The sequence below is a fragment of the Magallana gigas genome, chromosome 10, assembly GCF_963853765.1.
Source record: "Magallana gigas chromosome 10, xbMagGiga1.1, whole genome shotgun sequence".
Lineage (NCBI taxonomy): Eukaryota > Metazoa > Mollusca > Bivalvia > Ostreida > Ostreidae > Magallana > Magallana gigas.
In genome coordinates, this window is record NC_088862.1 from 25,746,403 (window position 1) to 25,767,968 (window position 21,566).

The window sequence follows — 21,566 nt, forward strand, 5'->3', positions numbered from 1 at the left end:
TTCCTGTGAGAGTTTGATTCTGACGTCGTCATGATTATTTCGTGCAGTCCGTGATTTTTCCTATGTCGTTGTAGGTTTCGACCAATCGATAAACAGGGCATGTCAATATCTGTCCTGTCATATTCTTGTCAGTTTCTCAGCCGCTGTATATTTTGACCAATCGATAAACGGGGCGTGTAGATTTCAGTCTGGCTGTTTCTATAGAGCTATGAATTAACTATAAGTTTCCGTAAGAAAAAGAAAGAAATAATACTTGTTCAATGTAATCATTTGTAAATGCTGCAGCTACTTTAAGTTGTTGTGGTATTAATGTAGTGAAATAAAACTAACTTATTGACATGCATGTCGATCATCTGTTTTTGTAGTTTGTGCAACTGATTAGCTTTTGTCTAGTACTCTGTTTAGAGCAAATGTAACATTCAAGTCAATAAAGCAATTCTTTAATGATCTGAAAATCGTTAATTATAAAATGAAACAAATATTGTTAGGTTCAATGATAGTTAATCTTGCGATCTTGCAATTTGACGTGACTTATTTACACATTAAAATGCTTTCTTTGGAAATTCATGGGGGATATGAAGGTTACAACATTGCAGAAAATAACTAAGTTAAACCCGCATTAGCAGGTTGTATGATTTTTTTCTGCAACGATTGCAGCCTTAATTACCCGCAATTTATGTCGACTTTGGGTGAAACAGCGACAGATACGAAACAAATGAAAGAGAAAACGGTTAACCATCGAAATGTTTTGAGATCATCATAATTCATCTACAAGTGGCACAAGTGATTTGTAATGACGTGTGCGGTTGTACCTTTTGGCCAGGCAGTGATTACATCATATTACTCACCGGCAAAGCGAGGACAACAACATATAAAAGCGTCGATATACCTTAGACGTCACACAAAGCTATGCGGCCGGTATAGACAATACTGATTTAAGAAATAAAGCATATTAATTCTTTGAGTATTATAAGGTGATACTTTTTGTCGAGGTGTGATCAAATCTAATAAAAGCCCGAAGAGCTTTATGAAAGATAAGATCACGCCCCGACCGAATTATCACCTCATAATATTCAAAGAATTATTCCTTATTACTTATATTTATATATTTTTAAGTCATTATACGATTAAATATTCATATCTGAATAAGCAAACCCCGCTCACACCTCAATTATACGGCATTTGATCTTACAAAATCGATACATATTGATATCACCGGCAATGACACTGGAATTTAAATATATAACAACACCAATGAAAGTAGGTACATTGCTTTGATTTTTAAACATATGCTTAATTATAAAAAAAAATGGTCAATATTAAATCATTATGATACGTTTCTGATAATTGCGTCGTTATTTAGAGTGAAATTATATGTATCCACGATTATTTTAGACGGCCCCTTGTATCAAACTAGAAATAAACAAATAACCATTCATTGAAATGTAGAATAGTCCAACGATATTGACCACCCAACTTTTTCTTCAGTATTGAGGTGTTAAAACTAAATAATTACTGAGAGAATTTTTCCATTTTTTTTTCAATTTATCGAATTTATTGTAAACGATGGCGCATATAAACGTTTTTGTTACTCCAAAACAAAGTACCGTTACAAATAACAAAAGGACAGGTGAATAACATATTAATAATGAAGATGTTTGCTAACAGCGCTTATACTAGGATTTCCAAACCCTTGGGAACATATAACGTGTAGAATATCATTAGATATCATTAGATGTAGAAGATTTTAGGCAATTAAGTTGGCACACATTGATCATAAACTCATGTGTTCTATTCTGTTTGTAAAATGTTTTGGATTGTTATAGTAATTGTTGTTTTATATGACAAAACAATATTACTTATTAGGTTTGTTACTGACTGTTTACAGAAATGTGTGGGGTCGGTAAAGTCCATAGAAGGCGATGTGGAGCCGAGCCTTCTCTGGACTTTACCGACACCACAAATTTCTGTAAACCGTAACAAATCTAATAAGTGTTTTGTTTTGTCGAGGACCTAAAAATTGATATGAAAACAACAAAAGATAATACATAACAATTAAATTCATAGGCTTATTCTCTAATTTTGTACCTTTCTCGTCAGTTGTCTGAGCAAACCTGAATGCCATTGTACATGTATATAGAATCGTTCCACTACGTCATCCAATGATGTCGAAACATTCTAGTCCGAGGCAAAACAAATATTAATTTTGTATTAAAGTATAAATATTGATGCTATTCAACACCTGTTACGATCCTAATCTTGATGTAATTTATCAAATAATAATTGTTTACCCATTTAAGCTTTCTCTGTGTATGTTGAGTCATTCGAATGATTTCAAAACAAAATTTAGCAAAGAAATATCGTAAATGATTAAAAGAATAAAAATAAATGATAACTTTTCGACGAACAATAATCGTGAGATGCAATTCAAAACCTTAAGCTCATGATTGGTTAATCATTAAATACATACAATAGGTTCAGATCAGTTTAACTTGAAATGTTTATATTTTTATTTTGTGTTTAAATGGTACTGCAAGGACAGTTGAAGACATTTCATGTTTTTGTGAATTTGTCTTGAGTGTAATATCAAAGAATACAATTTAACAGATTCGAATATAAATGTATAGGCGTAATAGTTTTAGCCGTTGAGTAAATGCCAAGAAGGAAGGTTCAAATCATAAAATGGTACCGCAAAAGTTCAAAATGTAGAAGAAAAAGAATTCATCATAATTGAATGTGCAGTTAACTTTATGTTAGTGCATAATCCCAGTGAAATCTCACCTCTTGCCGCGTCTATAAAATATGTTTTTGTTCCTTTAAGAATGATTAGAAGATGAACAAAAAAATAAGTCATACTTTATTTGAATTATTCACCGACGTGTACTAGATTTACAGTATATTGAATCTTATTTTTTTTAAAGATGTGGTCTGCAACGGTGTGTGCATACAAAATGCGCAATAGAAATAATGCTTTTATATCTCTGCCTTATTCTTCGAGTAAAGTGCCCTTAACGGAGGAGCAATTGGAACAGCCACAGTATGCTGACAAAAATAGGGCACATCGCTATAAATTCTAATTACGCAATGTTATTTCATTATGTTAATTGAGTGATATAACCCAAAGCATGATAATCAATAAAAAAATTGAATTCATCCAACTGTTAACAAATATCTCAATCGATAAAACGTTCCGAAGTTTAAGTTTAATATCAGGTCATGATCCGGTTTGAAATCGCGAGGCAAGTCAAACATGTTCGTCTAGAAACACTAAAAAAATGTATTCATAAGCACTAGATTTGGTAATTTGGTCTTCTGTGTTATGCGTAAATATCACTCAAATCGATCAATGCAATTCATTAGGAGGAAAGAAAGTAAATGGAAATAATTTAAATAAAGAATCAAAGAAAAATTCAAAGTTTAAAGTTTTGAAACTTAATCAACCAAAAGTGTAAATAGATATTTTGAAGATTTTGGAATTACAATCTGAATTTGTAAGAAACGAAGTTACGTTTTTATTTTCAGATGTTAACGTATCTGAAAGATTATTTTTACTGTAACTGTAATTTGATAAAAGCAGGAATAAATAAATCTATTTATAATTTTATCTTGGCGAGTTTCAAATTTTGCAAACTTCTAGAAAAGATTTATAATGTTTGGAAGGATTATTTGTTATTTTTATAAAGAGAGCAATTTTGAAAATACTATTGATTTTTTTTATGATATAAACTCATAAGACAAACATTTATACATTGTAAACATGCATGAAAAACAAACTTTATTGCATTTAACATTGACCATTCCATTAAAAATACGCATAAAGTAAGATTTGACAAGCACTAAACAACTTTTTAAAAAGAAAAACGGGATAAACAAATCCTTGTATGACTGATGACTTTTTCTACAGCAGTCAACTTTAGGGTTTCCGAACCATCATTCTGACTTCTTTCATTGAGTAATAAAAACCTTTCCAGTAGTACCAATTGATGCTGTTGGAGTAATCTGTGTTCCCATACTCTCCATTAAGATTTGCCTTGTGGCATGAGTTATACCACCATCCTCCGCGCCTGGTTAATCCACAGTTATTTGACCAGTAATCGTTGTCACTGTCGTACGTACTAAAGAACATTCCGTCATGGTACCACATACTGTCTCCTAAAATGTGAAAACATAATTGTTATTTATAAAGCACATTTTTTCTGAAAAGACCGTTTGAAAATATGAAACGCTGATACTACTTTGAACTTTCATTTTAGTATCTATTAAGTAGAGATCACTTAACAATACTGGAAAAAAAATTCTAAGACCGTTTGATAAACTGAAATGCTGATACTACTTTGATCTTTCTATTTAATTTTTATTATGTAGAGATTGCTTAACAATACTGGAAAATAATTCTTAGAAATATATTAGCTTTATAGTTAGCCTTAAATACTCAATTTAATCAACGTTGTTATCATGAAGTCAAATCTATTTGACGTTCAATCGTTAACGCAAATAATTAAAATTATTTGATGAATTTAAAAAAGTACAAAATTAATTTAGTTTCCATCGGCGATATGGTGTGATATGAAATCGAGGTTTTCTTCCTGTCGTTCAAGTATACAGTCATGTAACGACTACTCATTATTGCAAACAGGAACCATGCCAGATTCATCTCTTAAGAGCAAAATATAAATCAGAGAGGTAAATCGATCCCAATTCATTCTACATTTTAAGTCAACATTCCTCCTGTGAGTCACAAACGTCACCAGACGACTACGGGTCGCCATCGATTGCCAGAAACCCATGCTGACGGTCGAGGGATGCAGGAAAGATGCTAGATGGAGACACGACGGCATTGTCCTGCGGAGGTCTAGGATGTAAATTATTCTTTAAGTTATTCCATCTATTAAGAGATTTTATTTCCGTTTAAAATCTACTAATTTAATAGTACTTTATATCAAGTTAATGGCATACTTTAAACTAAATTCCGGGTGTGCCCAACTGGATAGTTGGATTATCTCTCTCTATTGGACAAGGATAGAAGCCGGACCCAGTTCCGGGGTACAAAACTCGACCTGCCATCCAGAATCACCTGGAATGGCATACAAAGACTGCAGTGGCACCAAGTCAAAGAGAGAATAGCGGGTACATGTATGACATATAGGATGTGTCATTCTAATAGGTTAATTTTATATTTAAGGTCCAATGACTTAACTTCCAATAATGTATCTTCTAAGTCCTTTATCCATATGGTACAATCATTATAAACCAAATATTTTTAAACAATCTGCGAGCAACAATGCAGCTTTTTTCTGTCGCCAAACAATCTTTTCTCCTATAAAGTTACTTCGTGTGTAATGCAAAAGCACTGCCTACTATTTTTTGTGACACAAATATTTTCAGTTTCATTATAATTTTGGGCAAACATGCCATCATTAACAAACATGTAATCATTCATTCCTCCTCATTACGGGTGCCATATCCACCTCCTAAAAAGGGAGGGGATGTTACAGGCTGGTGCATTTTCCTGGGCAACGGTAAAGCTGTCTACATGTTGGTCGCAGTTATCCTTCCATACCAGGTAACATCAAGGCTCCTTGAGATCCCCCCCCCCCGGTAATAAGCAGACTTAAAGTAGAATTTCTTTATTTTTTACATATAAAGAAGAAAATGGTATTACTTGTCACGTATTTCAACTTGAGAAAACTCGCTATTGTAGTATTTTTTAAATCTGTTTCGAAGTTCGGAAAATGACAATTTATATATTCCTAATTTTTCATTCAAGATGTATATTAATATACGTAAAATGTTTCCCAAGATCAAGTCTAAGCTGATTTTCTTTTCTATCAAGAATTTAGTAGTACCCCTACCTATCCAAAACTCCGATTCTTCAGAGCCAAAGCCGTTTTCGTAGTCTATCCAGTTTCTCCTAAAAAATTCTGAACCATCAAACCGTCTCTTAATGAGCTTTTCATCATTAACCAAAAAAAAATAATGCAAGGAATTTATTAAGTATAATAATATACAGAGTCCTACCAAATATATAAAAGATAGTGCTATTGTGTGATTTCATATGGTTTTAATAATTATTACGTGTTTTCGTAGTTTGAGTTGACCTGAACAATAAACAGTGAAATTAAAAAAAACCCAACTAAAACAAAACAACAAACAAGAATCATCAATTCGAAGTTAAATTTATGGAGTTAAGATGCTTAATGTGGAATGTCCTTCTGATAAGAGAGATAACTTCTGTAGAAAATATTCTCACTCTGTAACTCAAAGTTAATCAGGAATGTAGCAATAAGGGAGGCGGTACTGGATCGCATTTCATGCTGATAGGCAACATTCATTTAAATTCAAACATAAAAAGATGAAAATTAAACGGAAGGAACTGAACCTCAACTGTAATCAGGGAGGGGGGGGGGGGCAAAAACTTCTAAAAATAAGTATTTTGAGTATTTAATTCAGTAAGAAGCTTTCATACAGAAACACATTGTCTGCACCAACACCTGTTTAAAAAAGCATGCACAGAGAGAGAGAGAGAGAGAGAGAGAGAGAGAGAGAGACAGAGACAGAGACAGAGAGACAGACAGAGACAGACAGACAGACATGTAGAGAGACAGGGTATTATCTTATTATCCATTCATGAGTCCCCTGACTGCACAAGGTAGCTACATGTGTATGATTTGCCCATTCGTTAGTTGCACAGAACAATAATAATCTGTTCCTACATCAAAGTATATGGAAAGCATTTTTATTCATTCAAGTGTCTGAATACACATGTACAAAAATCATTCTGAGTGAAATTGTACATTTTTGCATACTTCTTTAAGACGAAAATCATTCTTTGTTCAAAATTAATGCATATCATCTCATTATAAAGCAAACATTGTTGGAGCTACAATTATAGAATTCATATGCATGAGACAAGCACGGGGTAATTGACGTCTTTTTGGGTTATATTGACAGTGCATGAACTTTTAATGCACGGAAAATGTTATGCTGACTGCGCTAGCTAACCAAAATAGCGTTAAACATCAAATTTTAAATTTGTGTCTAATAATATCCCCGTTATCTTTGGTGATGATATGTATATGAGAGTCAATTGGGGCTTTTTTTCCATTGAACATTTGAACAATCAAACTAAAAGTAGATTAGACATAAGAATTCTGAATGTGTTTATCTTAAAGGAAGTGAACATGAATAAATAATTGTTGCTTAATAAATTTTAAAAGCCTTTTGAAACTTAAAAATGAGATCTGTTACCTTTTTGTTTATTTCTATCAAGAGATTTTATCAATTTAACACTCAGTGTAAGGTTTATGGAGGTAATTCATTATTTCCCAGCATGCATCTGTTCTCTGACGTAGATAAGCCACATTGCTGCTGGTGACTGGGTCAATGTTGCAACTATAAAAAGTCTGTCCCAAGATATTTATGCTGCACATTTGGACGATTTTTAATAAAAATACACTTACCTGTGAAAGAAGTGCAATTGAAATAGTTGAAAGGGATATTTTCCAAGATAATATCATTGACACATTATCATCTTTCACTCGGAAAAATTCACAGGAACGAAAACAGATTCCTTACGGAGATTTATAAAGGGGAATCTTTACATCTTTTCTCCATTCGGAATACACTCGGAATACATCGCGCAATATTTCAACGTTATCATCCGGGCTTGCTGCAATGCAAAATCTCCGTAGACATCACATTTTTTAGCATTGTATTGAAACCTGATAAGCTAACAGGGGCGTTTTGACTGAGAAATCTTGGAAATTTTTAATACCTTTGAATGAACATCGCTTGAATCCTGAAGTATGTATAAATATCAAACAATTAAGCCAAACATGAATCCAAAATATCTTGGGACAGAGTATAGGCCAGTGTTTATGTACAGAGTTGATAAAAGTTACGAAGAAAAATATGCCTTGATGTGAAGAAAAATTTTGTGTACTGTCATGAGAAGACAAGGATTAAGTACATTTCTATAAATGAACCTCAGATAACTATTTATGATTTGTACAAAAAATGAATAGATAAATTGATTTGTGAAATATAAGACCATCACATTCCAGATGTTTGTACTGAGATGTGGCAGTCAGTGTTTATATACATAAATAAAATGCTGTTTTTAGATTTCAATTTCAATTAATATAAAATTGTAATTTCATTTCTTTGTGGGGTTTCATACCGTTACTTTTTATTTAAATGCCCTGGAAATTTTTCTGATTTGTTTTTTTTTAATACATAAGATCTTGATGATATGTACGCCGGTTCTGTTTATGCTGTCAGAAGAATAACAGGACTAAGACACTTTTTAAAAGTCAGGATGCTGTGCAATGCACCTTGTGTGCTCATTTATGTAGCACACATATTGTTCAAACTCATAAACAAGAAATTCCCGAGTGCCAGAAAAAATGGGTCACAATAACACTGATCCACGGACATTCCATTCTAGTTACATGTCACATTAACTGCTGGTGGGAATGCATCATTCTGAGATTTAAAATCTACCTCCATAAACACTGTTTAAAAGACAACTCTTTACATTCCTTTCAAGTTTCCATTCACATTTTGATGATGGTATTTTATCTCTGTTACTAAACGTGTGTAAAAATGCAATGTGTCTCACTGACGGCAGCATCAGTGCTGCCCTCTCTTAGATGCTTAGAGATAACCCAGCAGGGAGGTAATAATTTTAACAATATGGCGGCGCTCATGGATTGCAAAAATTAGTTATTCTAAGTGGTATATCTTTTTACTGAGGAAAGCTCTGTCTAAACGGTTTTCAGATATCATTATACACATCAAACAGACAAATTTGAGCCCTTGATAATTTTTTCATGTTCACTTCCTTTAATACCCAATGTCGAAGGAGTCTTTTCCTGTTTTCAAATCCTAGAAGATAGTTTCCTTTTAACGATACATAAAAACCAGGAAAAATAGGGTAAAGTTTATGTTTTAACGCAGAAGGTTTCGCTCTTTTATACAGGAAGCTGGGAAAATAGTATTTAAAAGATTTTTTAAAACATCATTTATAAATCAGATAAGAAAAGTAACTATTTTAGTCAAATTTTGGCATTTCTGTCAGTAAGCGCTTTGACAATGGGTCTCTCGATTACTTAGAAATTATATAATGCTGTCGTGGGTCTCTTATATGACAAATAATGCTTATTTTGTTTTATAACAATTGTGTAGAGTTGTATTTATCTGATGATTATTTTTTTACCAAAACGCCTTGTTCTATTAAGGAGGGTGGCTTCTCAAAAACTAAATCATGAGATCTGCAGTAAGATACAGTACCGATCAAACCCAACCTAACAGAAAGTAAACCCCAACTAAACCCTGGGTTTACTTTCTGGGTTTACTCCGGGTTTACTAGAGTGGACCCAGAGTAAACCCAGAGTAAACCTAAAGTAAACCCAGAGTGGACGCAGAGAGTAAACCCAGTTAGAAGTATACCCCTTAAAACAGACGCTAACTGTGTATTCGGAATATACAAGGGGGAGAAATTTCAGGCAATAGGATGGTAAGATAAAAGACGGGTCTGCCTCACACTTCAGTGCGTACTGTTGACCTCAAACGCAATATCCAAGTAAACCCAAAGTAAACCCGAGTGGATCCAAATTTTCAACAAGTAAACCGAAAGTAACCCCTAAAGTAAACCTGGGGTTTAGTTGGGGTTTACTCTGGTGTAAGGTTGGGTCTGATCGGTACTGTACTAGACAATATTTCTTAGCCATGAAGTATTATTTTGTAAATGTTTTAATAGTGTACATTTAAAATTTAACCAATTTTCTTTCATTTATACAAATGCCTTGCTCTAATGAATATTAAATTATTCTTATAATAACCAATACATTATTCTGAAAAATAACCAGACCAGCTTTCCTCTGAATGACAGTGTAGATGTATTTGAATAATGTCGTTTAATCTTCCACGTAGATGAACGTACATACTTTTAGATTGTGTTGAAAATATTAGTATCAAAAGAGTGTGACAGCCTCAAAATTTTCATTTTTTTTGTATAAATGTTTCTTTTTATTTAGGTTTTGGAAAAAAAAATTCTGTGAACAAGATAATGTCGATCCGCTGTATAAAAATATGTAAGTAGATTTTATAATAGACGTTTGAAAATAAGATGACTTTGATGTCCTCATTACTGATACTTTACAATGTTCACTTAGTTATTAATTATATCATCATCTCAAAATATTATAACAGTCATAACGATAGGGTGTTGAGGACGTATATTGAATTTCTAATGTGAATATCTTTCAAGGGGGGTAACTTACATTCTTTATCTCAAATTTGGGTCTTCATATTTGATGAGGATGGAGCCCCGAGAAAAGTCAGTCGACCCTCAAAACTTCTTGGATTTACACGACCATAAAGAAGAAAAGCTAGCCTGGTGAAAGAAGGAAATTTCGTACAATACAGTTCTAATGGGAATATCATTCAAGGGGCTGGCTAATTCCCTGTATCCCATATTTGGGCTTTAATATTTTATGAGGATGCACTACTGGCTCTGAAAAGTACTGAAAGTGCCATTTTTTACTGATAATTTCTGATATTTACTGATATTGAACTGTCAGTGCTGAGAATTGCTGATATTTACTGATAATTTTACTGTTGTTACTGATAATTCCTGTGGGTTCTGATATTTACTGATATTTACTGAGGCTTTTGCTGTGAGTTCTGATAATTGCTGATATTTACTGAGAATGGCTGTCGGTACTGAGAATTACTGATAATTACTGATATTTTTCCTGGTCTTGAAGATGTAAAAAGTGGTTAATTAAAGATCCCCACCCCCGTAGTTAAATATATTATTTTTCAGTTTTGGTAGATTTTGATAATTTTAAAAGATACTATAATTAATTAACACAGATTTCAAATAAAAAATTTCTTGAACAGAATGATACATTTCTATTGAAAATCATATGTCAATATATATATCAACTATATATCTTCTGAAAATTAAGATGAATACAAATCTAATTCTGTACAAGTTTTTAACGGCAAGTAATTTACCGGGGTGTCATGTACGTAGGCGTAACTAAATAGTAGGCGGTACAAATACGTGGTACATAGTATTGCAAAAACAATTGGTACTTTTAAATAGAATATTGTGTTATATAGTAGTAGAGAGTTGTCAAAATAGTAAATCATTTTTTTTTTTTTACATTTTTAACTTTTATCAAAACGGGCCAATTATTCAGCAGGTGCCGAAATTGTCTGTCGTCGATTTCATTTGAACCTCGAAAATACATGGCATTTCAAAATGTACTCTATTGCAAGTGCCTCAGATCAGCAACGGATACCGTGAATTATTTTGAACATTGTGTCCATTTACTGAGAGCATTTGTAATTAGCCATAAAAGTACAGAATGCTTGCTATGGAGCTCAAAAGGTTTCTAAACGTAAACCATGCAACATGTAGCACGTGTACTGATTGCCTATCGTTTGTTTCGAGTGTACATTCAAAGAATCAATCAAGAAGAAGACAACTTGAAAACCTAAAGCTGTGGCTTGAACAGAACTGTAATAGTCTTCGCAGGTATGTGTAATTTTACATTAATTTTGATCTATTTCACTTGTATGCGTGGAACTGGTGTTCACTCAACGCTGAGGAAATTCGAGACTCTTAACGTTAGAACTCTCGAATTTCCTCAACCATGAGTAAAACAGAAGTTTATTTATTCCTAGGCAAATTATACCTGTCAACATCTTTATAATCTCTACCATTTAAGTTTAGAGAATGGTGACTTTATTTCAACAAAAATGATACATTAATTTCCATATGATTTTATTTCATTTCATTTGTAAACATGCCAAATTACACATTTAAATACACATAGGCCCATACAAGAACTTAGTAAATAGACATGATACAGGCTTGTAGTGAAGTGAATCAGTCTTCTGCGCACAATCATGGGGTCACTGGAATATCATCACACATATATAATGTCTGTGATCTTTACTGTCCTTTCTTTGTCTTTCCTTTCCTGATGTACGTAGACAATGGGACATCACTGTCAGAACTGTCATCATCTTCAGAGGGAGGTGTGGACATCATCGCCTCTAATGTGTCATCTCCACGATTGTCTGCTCCTCTGAAATATGCATAATTTTTAATAAGTCTATCATATCTGTTTTTAATTCAGTAATTTATTAAATTATAATTATGAATTAAACAATATACATGTCATATTTACTAATAATTTTTCATGTGGAGAGGAGATGGGGGGGGGGGGCATACAAACATTTCTTTCTCTTTTTTATAATCACTTCTTAGTTCCATCTATTTTTGAATTGATATTTGTTTTACATTTTTTGGTAACCTGACGTATGTAACTTCACATGATTTAAACATGTTAAAACACATAATGTATTTTCAAGCATCCATGTGGCCACAAATTTTTCAATTTTCAATATGAATAAGCAATTGACAAATAAAATTGAAGACAATTCGCAAATAATTATAATGATAATTTAAATATCAGGTTCATTTAGTTATAATGCAAGAATGTGTTGAAATATTGGTATATCGTGAATGTCATTATCAGGAACAAATATTAAAAAGCAATAAAAGAGGCTAGGTTTTCATGACAGTCAATAAACCACAGATTCTAATCACTTACATATCATGGGCATCTTTAAACAATGTGCTGGTTGCAGCTGGTGTGGTCTGAGACTTCTCTTTCCTAGACTTGCACAAGAATCGAAAAACCGACTTCTGCCCATCCTTCATGGCTTGAGTTCTGAAATAAAGTTGAGAAAATTGAATACATGAAAAATAAGAAGTGAAAAATATAAGTGGTGAATGTGGTTTAATCAGGTTACTACGTGTCCTCATATTGTGCATATTGAACAACAAATCTAACGTTTCTCTTTTTCATGAATTATTTTTAGCATACAATAGAGTCATTGGTAATTGTATCATTGACAATTGATCATATTGATAACTAATTGATTAAATAGTCGAAATTGCAAATGGCTAAGTACAGCACGTACAATTAAAAACTGCATTAATATTTTATTTAACATGTAAACTTATAAGTAAGACTGTCATTTAACATATAAAAAAAATGTCACTGCTCAAATTTAATATTTTGTTGACCATTTATTTTACAACATGAATTTTAAATCTTTTCTTTAATACTTTATAGCATAAAAAAGTGGTGAACAAACAGTAGGAGAAAGTGTGGTTGTCATTCATTGTTATTTAAAGAATTCTGGATTGGTCTGTATGGTCAGTCCCTGTTAGTTTCTTGTATATTCTGTGCGAATTGTAGCGACCAGTGGAGCTCAGAGAGTTTCACACCTATTGTCCTAACCAGACATTTGTTAGGTGTAAATATACAGACCCCCCAGACACCTGCGAGATCAATAAATATGTGTGAAAACTTGGGGAAAATTTTTGGATTAATTGTTAAATCAAAATAAATCAAGTTAATGCCTTAAGGTCTTACAGAATGTGATTGTCTAACAATATTCCTAAATATTTTTCAAGATTTTAAAAAAAATGATGACTTTTATACATAATTAAAGATTTTAATACATTGAAAAAGTAAAATGACACATGAATAACTTACTTTTTCTTCCCATAGAATTTAAGCCAATAAATCGCTTTCTTCATGCGTTGTTGAATTTTCTGCCGGTTTGTTGATGTCTGTGGCATGTCCTTTGTAAATGAAATCATGATCTCACTCGTTGCTTGCTCCCAACTAGCATCTGCTTTCCCACTGAGGTGGTACTTCTGAACAACATCATGTACGGATTTCTAAAACAAATGAAATAAACATAAAATTATTTAAAAAAAAATTACTCAAAATCATACTTGTGTTTAAGAGAAAGTGCTTTAACACACATTGCTTATGTGTACATAATTAAAATATACTTGTGAAGATATTTTGTACCAGCTGATTAAAACACCCCCCCCCCCACACACACAAATTTAGAGATTGGGACAATGGGTGTATTGAAACATGCATTGTACTATTAATGTATATAAATTTGCCTTCATATACTTGAGACATTAATGACTATTATTAAGGTAAATCTATGTATATATAACAACAAACACATAACGATTACTATTGTAGGTTTAACTTACATCTGTACCTTATAATGAAAAGAACTAAATATGACTTATAAAGGCACTTTTGCCAGCTGTTTTAAATAACTCCATATCAACTGTATTAACTAATATCATAATACATTATGAATAAAATACTTCTTAACCTAAACAGTTTTTATCAAACTATTCTTCATTAGTTATCCTCATAATCATAGCATTGGATGGTTGTTTTAGGTACATGCATGTACATGTAATTTGCATATTTTTATGTTAGACTTTCATTTCCATGGTTAATTAACAAAGAAGCAAAAAATGTTAGGTATATATATATATATATAAACTCATTCTATCAGAAACACATGGGCAATATTAACATCTACATGTAAATTGCTATAATAAGATATAGAATAAAAAACAACAAATCCAATGTTCTGGACTCTTTAGTACATTTACCCAACAAATTGATATGAATATAGATATCTCATTTACATGAACATTTATCTTAATATATTACATAAATGCATGCATGTACTTGACATGCAGTTAAATCGACATTTTGTTAACATTATCAATCTATGGTTCTTGGCCCACATGTAATTTTTTAATTGCATCTGCTTCAATCATCTTATTTTATTTAACAATTAAATTCATGGCTTATATAAGAATAATATACATATAATATCTATATATATAATATTATTCAATTTATATTAAGAACACATGTACTGTACTTTACACTTTCTCACAAAATACACATTTCATGTACTTGTAAATTCAATATTTATATTTTACACTCATAACTGTATGATATTCATTGAAAATATTATATTTTCATTTGAGGAGAAACTTAAATATATAAACAAGTATGTATATAATCCAATGTACCTCATATGTCTGTCATAATATATGAATTAACTACTATATCCATATTATAAGAGAAAACATTTCATTTTTTTGGAATGATATATAGGACAATAAAGGTTTGTAAATATATAAAAATATCAGTTACAAATTTACCTGTAAAATGCTATGCTCATAGGTTCCACGTTTCCAAAAACGCTCAGAATCAAGTCCCTGGGGAACTTCCAGGTCTGTTTGGGTCCCAATGGATGTCTTCGGTGTATTACAAGGGCAAGGGTTTCCAACGTGAAAACGGGCACAACAAATGCAGTTAAAGTCACAAGTCTTGGAAACGCTTTGGGGCAAATATGATGTACTCTGCTGCATAGATCCATTTGAACCGTAGCTGTAGTCCGCGTTGTTAAACGACAAAGTTTGGTAGTTATATGAATTCATGATGTCAGTTGATACAAAACACTGTTACTTCCAGACTGTCCTTGCACACTCTGACCAATATGTAACATGTTCATGTTTAAAAATTTGCTCATTAATCATGATCAATTAACTACTCCTAATTATAACAAATTATTTGTTGTTTTAATAATTGGCAAACTTAAATTGTCACATAGGTCTACCTTGTAATCATATCTATCAGGTCTATTAATTTTGATCTTTAATTGGATAGCAGTTAAATTAAGATAATTATACTTTTACACTAGCTTCCATATGGAAAGAAGAGGGGTTAAAATATGTAATTAATTGACTGCAAAATTCTTCATTCTCAGAACTGCATGCATGCATTTTTGGGTGTTGAGAGAATATTAACAAATATAGTCTTACAAACAATAGTACATGCATTAAAGATTGAAAAAGTTGGATTTACAAGTAATTAGCCAAAGGAGCTAACTAATTAACTCTCTAAATTAACATTATACATATATATAGTGTTTATGAATTTTCAGATATTTATCAACAGATTTCTATCACCCCTCTTTATGAAGCTGATAATTAAAATGAAACTTAACTTCTCATGTGTAACTAATATATGTATGTCTAGTATACTCATGTGCACAAGCTAAACTTATAAGTTTATTTAATTGTGGTCAATGTGCAAAAATATTTTATTTTTTAATCTTATTCAAGAATATTTGTTAATCCATCATTTTTTAAGATACATTGTATATCGGGCTAACTACTGCTAAAATGTTAAGATCAAATATATATATATGTATTGTTCTTGTTGAAAACTGCAACTATACATGTAACATACATGGGTCTGAGTGTCTAACAGTTTTTATTCCTTTGTCAATTCTAATGATGTTAAAAACAAAAATGACTTGAATTTATGTGGTAGACTATCTGTTGCCTATGAAATCGCTCATTAATGATAAATAGCCAATCAGCTAAGACAAAGCCACTCCCACTCAAATCGCAGTGCTTGGGGACAGACAGGGTTCAGAGGTTGCTGTTAGTTAGGTTTCGATGTCAGCATGTAGCAAGATCTGTAATGGAGCAATACTATGTATTGCATTTTTGACATTACTTAAAATGTTTTCATCTGCTGAAAACACTCAGTCTAATAGTAAGTTTTATGTACTAACTATGATCTGTAAGTAGGGAAAAAAAGCAAAATCAATTTTTAGATTACTTATTTTGATTTATTTAGATTTACTTATTTTGTTTTTATCTTATTTACAGATCCCAAGTGGTACTGCAAGTGTGGAATATGCAATGGCAAGTGGGTACCAAAGAGAACTTTTCATCGCCACACAGATGAAGTCTTCAGCAACAAAACAGTGCCCTTACTTCCAAAGTATCAGTTTGATGAGGCTGCATACAGGGATGAAAATCTCCTTTCACCTCTTTTCTCGGGAGCGAACACTACTCTGTTGGAAGCTGTTACACAACATTTACATGTGTTTTCTACCAATCACGGGATGTCGAAAAGTGCTTTAACAGATGTACTGAAGACTGAAAAAAGGACTCTCCCACAACCTAATAATTTGCCAGCATCATATAAGGAGGCGAAAGATTTGATCAAACATCTCCTTATTCCATTATATAAATATGATGTGTGTGTTAATGACTGTGTTGTGTATAGAGACAATACAGAGTTTGCTGGATTACAGTCTTGTCCCAAGTGCAAGGAGCCACGATACTTCAATGGCAAAGTGAGAAAATCATTTACATATATGCCCCTTGGACCTAGATTAGCAAGATGGTTTGGAACATTCAACCTTTGTAAGCTTCTGTATGCAGAAAAAATCAGTGTGAGGGGAATATTGACTGACTTTATAGATGGATCACTATACAATTCATGGTTTCAAACTGGTGGTGTATTCGAAGCTACAGAGGAGCCATTATGTGTTCCACTCTCCTTATTTACGGATGGAGTTAATCCGAACAAGCACACTTCCAGCCAAAAATCCATGTGGCCACTAATTCTTACCTGGATCAACCTGCCAAGAACTATCCGCCAAGTTATGGGACCTATGCTTTTGATGGGTATCATTCCTAGTGGTCCAAAGGGATGTGAACCAAAGACATTAGAACCCTACCTAGAAATCCTTATTGAAGAGCTCCTAGATCTGACAGAGTTTCCACTACAGAATGCTTACATTGGGGCACCAACAACAGTTAAAGTAGCCTTGTTGCAGTTTCTTTGTGACATTCCCGCCTACTCAAAACTTCTTCATCTCTCTGGACACTCAGCTCTTCGATCATGCCCATATTGTAATGAAGTTGGACATTACTGCCATTCTCTAAAGAAGACCATACATGTATCCAACAGACATTTCCTGCCAATTGGTGACAAGATGAGGGAAGGGACTGGCTTTGCATTGCAGGACCGAGAAACCAAAAATCCAACGACAATATCGAATGAGCAGGAAAAACAAATGAGACTCAAGTATGACAGATTGCCAAACAAAACTCAGAAGCAAAAACACCAGAAGGAGACTGGACTGAAGGGCACATATGCACTCATGAAACTCCCCTACCACAACAGATTACATCAAATGCAGCCGGACGGAATGCATACTATTGCAGATTTCATTTCACACGTGATGGACATGCTGATTGGCAAGCATGATGGAGTCAATGTAAGAAGTTGTGAAAAGTCATTCAACCGATTTCCTGAAATTTGGGTTCAGCAAAATTCAGCAGTTACTGAAGCCTTGCCACCCCAGGGAACAAAACGAAACAAAAAAAGAAGACTGAATGAAGAAAATGTGAATCCAGAAGAAAGTATCGTATTGCACCCTACACCTTGGTCCCTATCAAAGGAACAAATAAAGACAGCGGATGCCAGAGCAGCTTCAATCACCTACAGCATAGCTCACAATATTTCACCGGGACCACATTTCTCAAAGCCGTGGACACTACGGACGATGAATGCAAAACTTCAGGCAAGTTTTTTTTAAACATAGTTTCAATTGAATAACCATTATGTATTTGTAATAACAGATTCTAAATTTAGATATAGTTTTTTTTTTTTTTAAATTCAGGTTTTGTGGATTGTTATTCATGATCATTGATTCAACTGTGTAATGTAGGATACTAGTATTTCAAATGTCTGACTACATTAATATGAAATACCGTTTGTTTTAGGATTTTCAAATTGTACAATATATAAGTAACCATAAAATACATTTAATATCTTGTTGAGATAAAAAAAAAAAAGCACCATTGATTTCAAATTCTTGACTTGTATATAATATAGGTATTTATAGTTAAAAGTATACATATAGTGCTATGCTGTAACACATAAAAATTGTGAAAGAAAACATTTAATAACTCTTACATGGATAAAAACTTAAAAGAGTGTATGTCAACTTCAAGGTGTTACGTAAGTGTACCTCTATGAAATTTTGTAGTTTGTGTAATGATGTAGGTATTTTGTATTGTAGTTTGTAACAAGTGGTGCTCTTGCTTGGTGTATCAACGGATTTTTACCCAAGCAACAAGAGGAAACCCTGCTATTGGTCTTGAATATTATCAAGAGAATGGTTTCACCGCAGTTGAAAGAAGAAGATATTCCCGAGTTGCAGGAAGATGCACACTCAGCTTTGAGTCTATTTGAACGAGATTTCCCCCTTTCCATGCAGGTAATATTTTAAAGGTTTACTAAAGATTATTTTCCTGTGAATATTCAATAATTACGTTGTTTTTTTCAGTACTTGTTTTAATTTTTTTTAACTAGGAAAAAAAAAATAATATACATCTGATCTGAATGTTAAAATCTCTTGTTTTGAACAGAATCTGGTCACTCATTTGCTGCATCATGTCGTGGATGGCTTCCCCACCTTTGGTCCTCTGTATGGGAGATGGCTCTTTCCTTATGAAAGGGCCAATGGATGGATTAGTAGACAGTGTTTAAAGAAAGGAGCTGAAGAAGCAACTGTGATGGAGACATATGTTGTGAGTACTTGTGTTATGATCAGACTTTTGATCCTCCAAGTTTTATGGAGGCAGGATGAGTGTTCATTATTGAGAGAGCAGTTTGATTGCAGTATTAAGGAGGCTGGATAGTCAACAAATTATCTGTCTGATTCTTCATAAAATCTAAATGTAAATTTTTCTACAAAAAATTATAATATAGTAGTTAAAAGGAAAAACAATATTTTAGCTTTAAAATTTGAACATTTTTCGCATTCTTTATTTTTTTATTAGAACTCTCTGTTTAATTAAAGAGGATTTATTTATTTGAAATATAACAGGAGTTAATAGAGTTCATTGACAATGTTGAGTTGGATTATTCTAATCATGCAAATTCCAGAGAGTTGCATCCTCTTCAACAAATTAGCTTTTCTATATATTTCAGAGGTAAATTGTATCTCGTAAGCTTTTTATCTACTAATATTCAGAATGATCATGGTGATTCCATTATACATTACTTGCTGCGAAAATGTGATTTTTTTCATTGACACATTACAATATGCATTTTAGGTGTATGACTGGTGTATGTACATGGTGATGAGTCAGAAATACAAGCCTCCGCATGGTGCCGATGAAGTGATGAACAGAGTCCAACATACCCCTGAAGTCACCACTTTTCAGATCAGCCAATCCCAGGACAAGGATGTCATCCTTACAGAGGCTATGTCTGCACATATGCGAAAGTTCTACGAGACTTCAATGAAAATCAACATCTTCTTCTTCAATGAATATGCCAGCGAGAAATACTCATACAGCTCAGAAGATCGAAAGATTTGTACAAAACATCACAACTCAAGAAAAAACTCCTCTATTGTGAAAGTGTTAAGTGGCCACCTCCAGTTCGGGGAAGTGAGGATGTTTCTCGAGCATAATGTGAATTGTACATTGCAGACATGGGCTGTTGTAGATGTTTTCCCATTGGGAGAAAGGAAAGATGGACTGTGCAAATTTCAAAATACCGGTCTCTTCCAGAGACTTGTTCACATTAACTTGATTAGTGATCCACTAGTGTATGTACAAAAAGACAACTTCGTATCTGTGTTAAATGATGCCGATATCAAAAATCTGTAAATGAAGCCTTAATGTATAATTTTACATGCAGCAATGTAGTATGTAGGTAGGTAGGTACATGTATGTATTCAGACAAATGATGTTTATAAAATATAAAGTTTACTTAATGTCACAAGTGTCTAGATGGAAAATATTCATGTTTATATAACATCACTTAGGAAATGCAATTTTGAAAAACAATTAAAGTGAAGTGTGAAACTACATAAGACAACAGAAAATATAATATTTTACTCATATTAATATTCATAAGTAAAGGGTTTGAAAGGTAAACCAACTGTGACTTTACAGTTATTGAATGAACATTTACGTAGTGAAAATGAAAAATGCAATTCAATTTAGGTGATGGTTCATACGCCGTATCTTGTTGTTGAGATGCCCTCTACATGGGTAGGACTCGGCCATCTCTAATTGATTTCATTTTTCTGATAGTGTACATATACTTGCTAATCATAGAACTTAAGAATAGTTTATGTACCACAACCATTTACAAATGAAGTGATTATTATTTACTTTTTATTCACGCAATAGTATACTTTTCAAATACTTGCTGCATTTTATTTAAAATGATTGTCTTCTGTTTTGGTTTTTTTCTCTGTTTCTTGTTTGAATTCATACTGGCTGTAAGAGAATTGATACACGTACCGTGATGTATTCTATTACATGTATGTTATTTATTAGATATATGGAGTATAAAAATTAATAAAAGTAGCACTTATGAAATTTCTTTTCTTTTATTTATTGATCAGGGAAACAACATTAATCAAAATTATACTGGCAATGATTTTCAAACATCATAGACAACAAAAAGTGTATAAATAAAACTGTTGAAAGAGTCTTGTTGTACGGTATTTAAAATTGATCATTAAGCTGTTGAATCAGGGGCGTATATTCATAATATTGGTTGAGCTTTTTTTTTTTAATTTGGTCATCAAAGTAAAGAAAGTACAGAAATTAATGGATATGATTATTTATTTATGTCAAAAAACCCCCCCCAAATTTTTAATGAACATAATGTGTAATATTTCTGCAGAATATAAGTGTCATTCGAGAGGGGCGCAGTGGTTTACAGACTACTGTGTTAAAATACTATATAGTGCATAAAAGTATAAAGTCTAAATCAATCAAATTTCTAAGTTGTACGCAGTTA

General features: G+C 32.7%; 2 protein-coding genes across 2 annotated transcripts; one reads left to right on the plus strand and one right to left on the minus strand.

Annotated features, from left to right (window-relative positions):
• Positions 1 to 11,233: 11,233 nt before the first annotated feature.
• Positions 11,234 to 21,139, plus strand: LOC117687068 (uncharacterized). The gene is made up of 5 exons (XM_034463211.2): positions 11,234 to 11,548; positions 16,610 to 18,318; positions 18,820 to 19,017; positions 19,169 to 19,330; positions 19,859 to 21,139. Exons 2-5 carry the CDS (start codon positions 16,849 to 16,851, stop codon positions 20,417 to 20,419), a joined length of 2,391 nt encoding a protein of 796 aa, XP_034319102.2. The 5' UTR covers positions 11,234 to 11,548; positions 16,610 to 16,848; the 3' UTR covers positions 20,420 to 21,139.
• On the minus strand, positions 11,793 to 16,610 carry LOC117685953 (uncharacterized). The gene is made up of 4 exons (XM_034460580.2): positions 15,089 to 16,610; positions 13,587 to 13,774; positions 12,633 to 12,752; positions 11,793 to 12,104 (listed from the first exon to the last, which is right to left on the minus strand). The coding sequence occupies exons 1-4, from the start codon at positions 15,365 to 15,367 to the stop codon at positions 11,969 to 11,971; spliced, it is 723 nt and encodes a 240-aa protein (XP_034316471.2). The 5' UTR covers positions 15,368 to 16,610; the 3' UTR covers positions 11,793 to 11,968.
• Positions 21,140 to 21,566: the final 427 nt, after the last annotated feature.

Excerpts from the sequence above, each read along its gene's own strand:
- LOC117685953 (XM_034460580.2), bottom strand. The coding sequence starts at position 15,367 with ATGAATTCATATAACTACCAAACTTTGTCGTTTAACAACGCGGACTAC. Across the intron at positions 12,753-13,586 it reads AAATTCTATGGGAAGAAAAA|AACTCAAGCCATGAAGGATG; the intron begins GTAAGTTATTCA and ends ACTTTATTTCAG. Across the intron at positions 12,105-12,632 it reads TTTAAAGATGCCCATGATAT|AGGAGCAGACAATCGTGGAG; the intron begins GTAAGTGATTAG and ends TGCATATTTCAG.
- LOC117687068 (XM_034463211.2), top strand. The coding sequence starts at position 16,849 with ATGTCGAAAAGTGCTTTAACAGATGTACTGAAGACTGAAAAAAGGACT. Across the intron at positions 18,319-18,819 it reads CGATGAATGCAAAACTTCAG|TTTGTAACAAGTGGTGCTCT; the intron begins GCAAGTTTTTTT and ends TTTGTATTGTAG. Across the intron at positions 19,018-19,168 it reads ATTTCCCCCTTTCCATGCAG|AATCTGGTCACTCATTTGCT; the intron begins GTAATATTTTAA and ends TGTTTTGAACAG.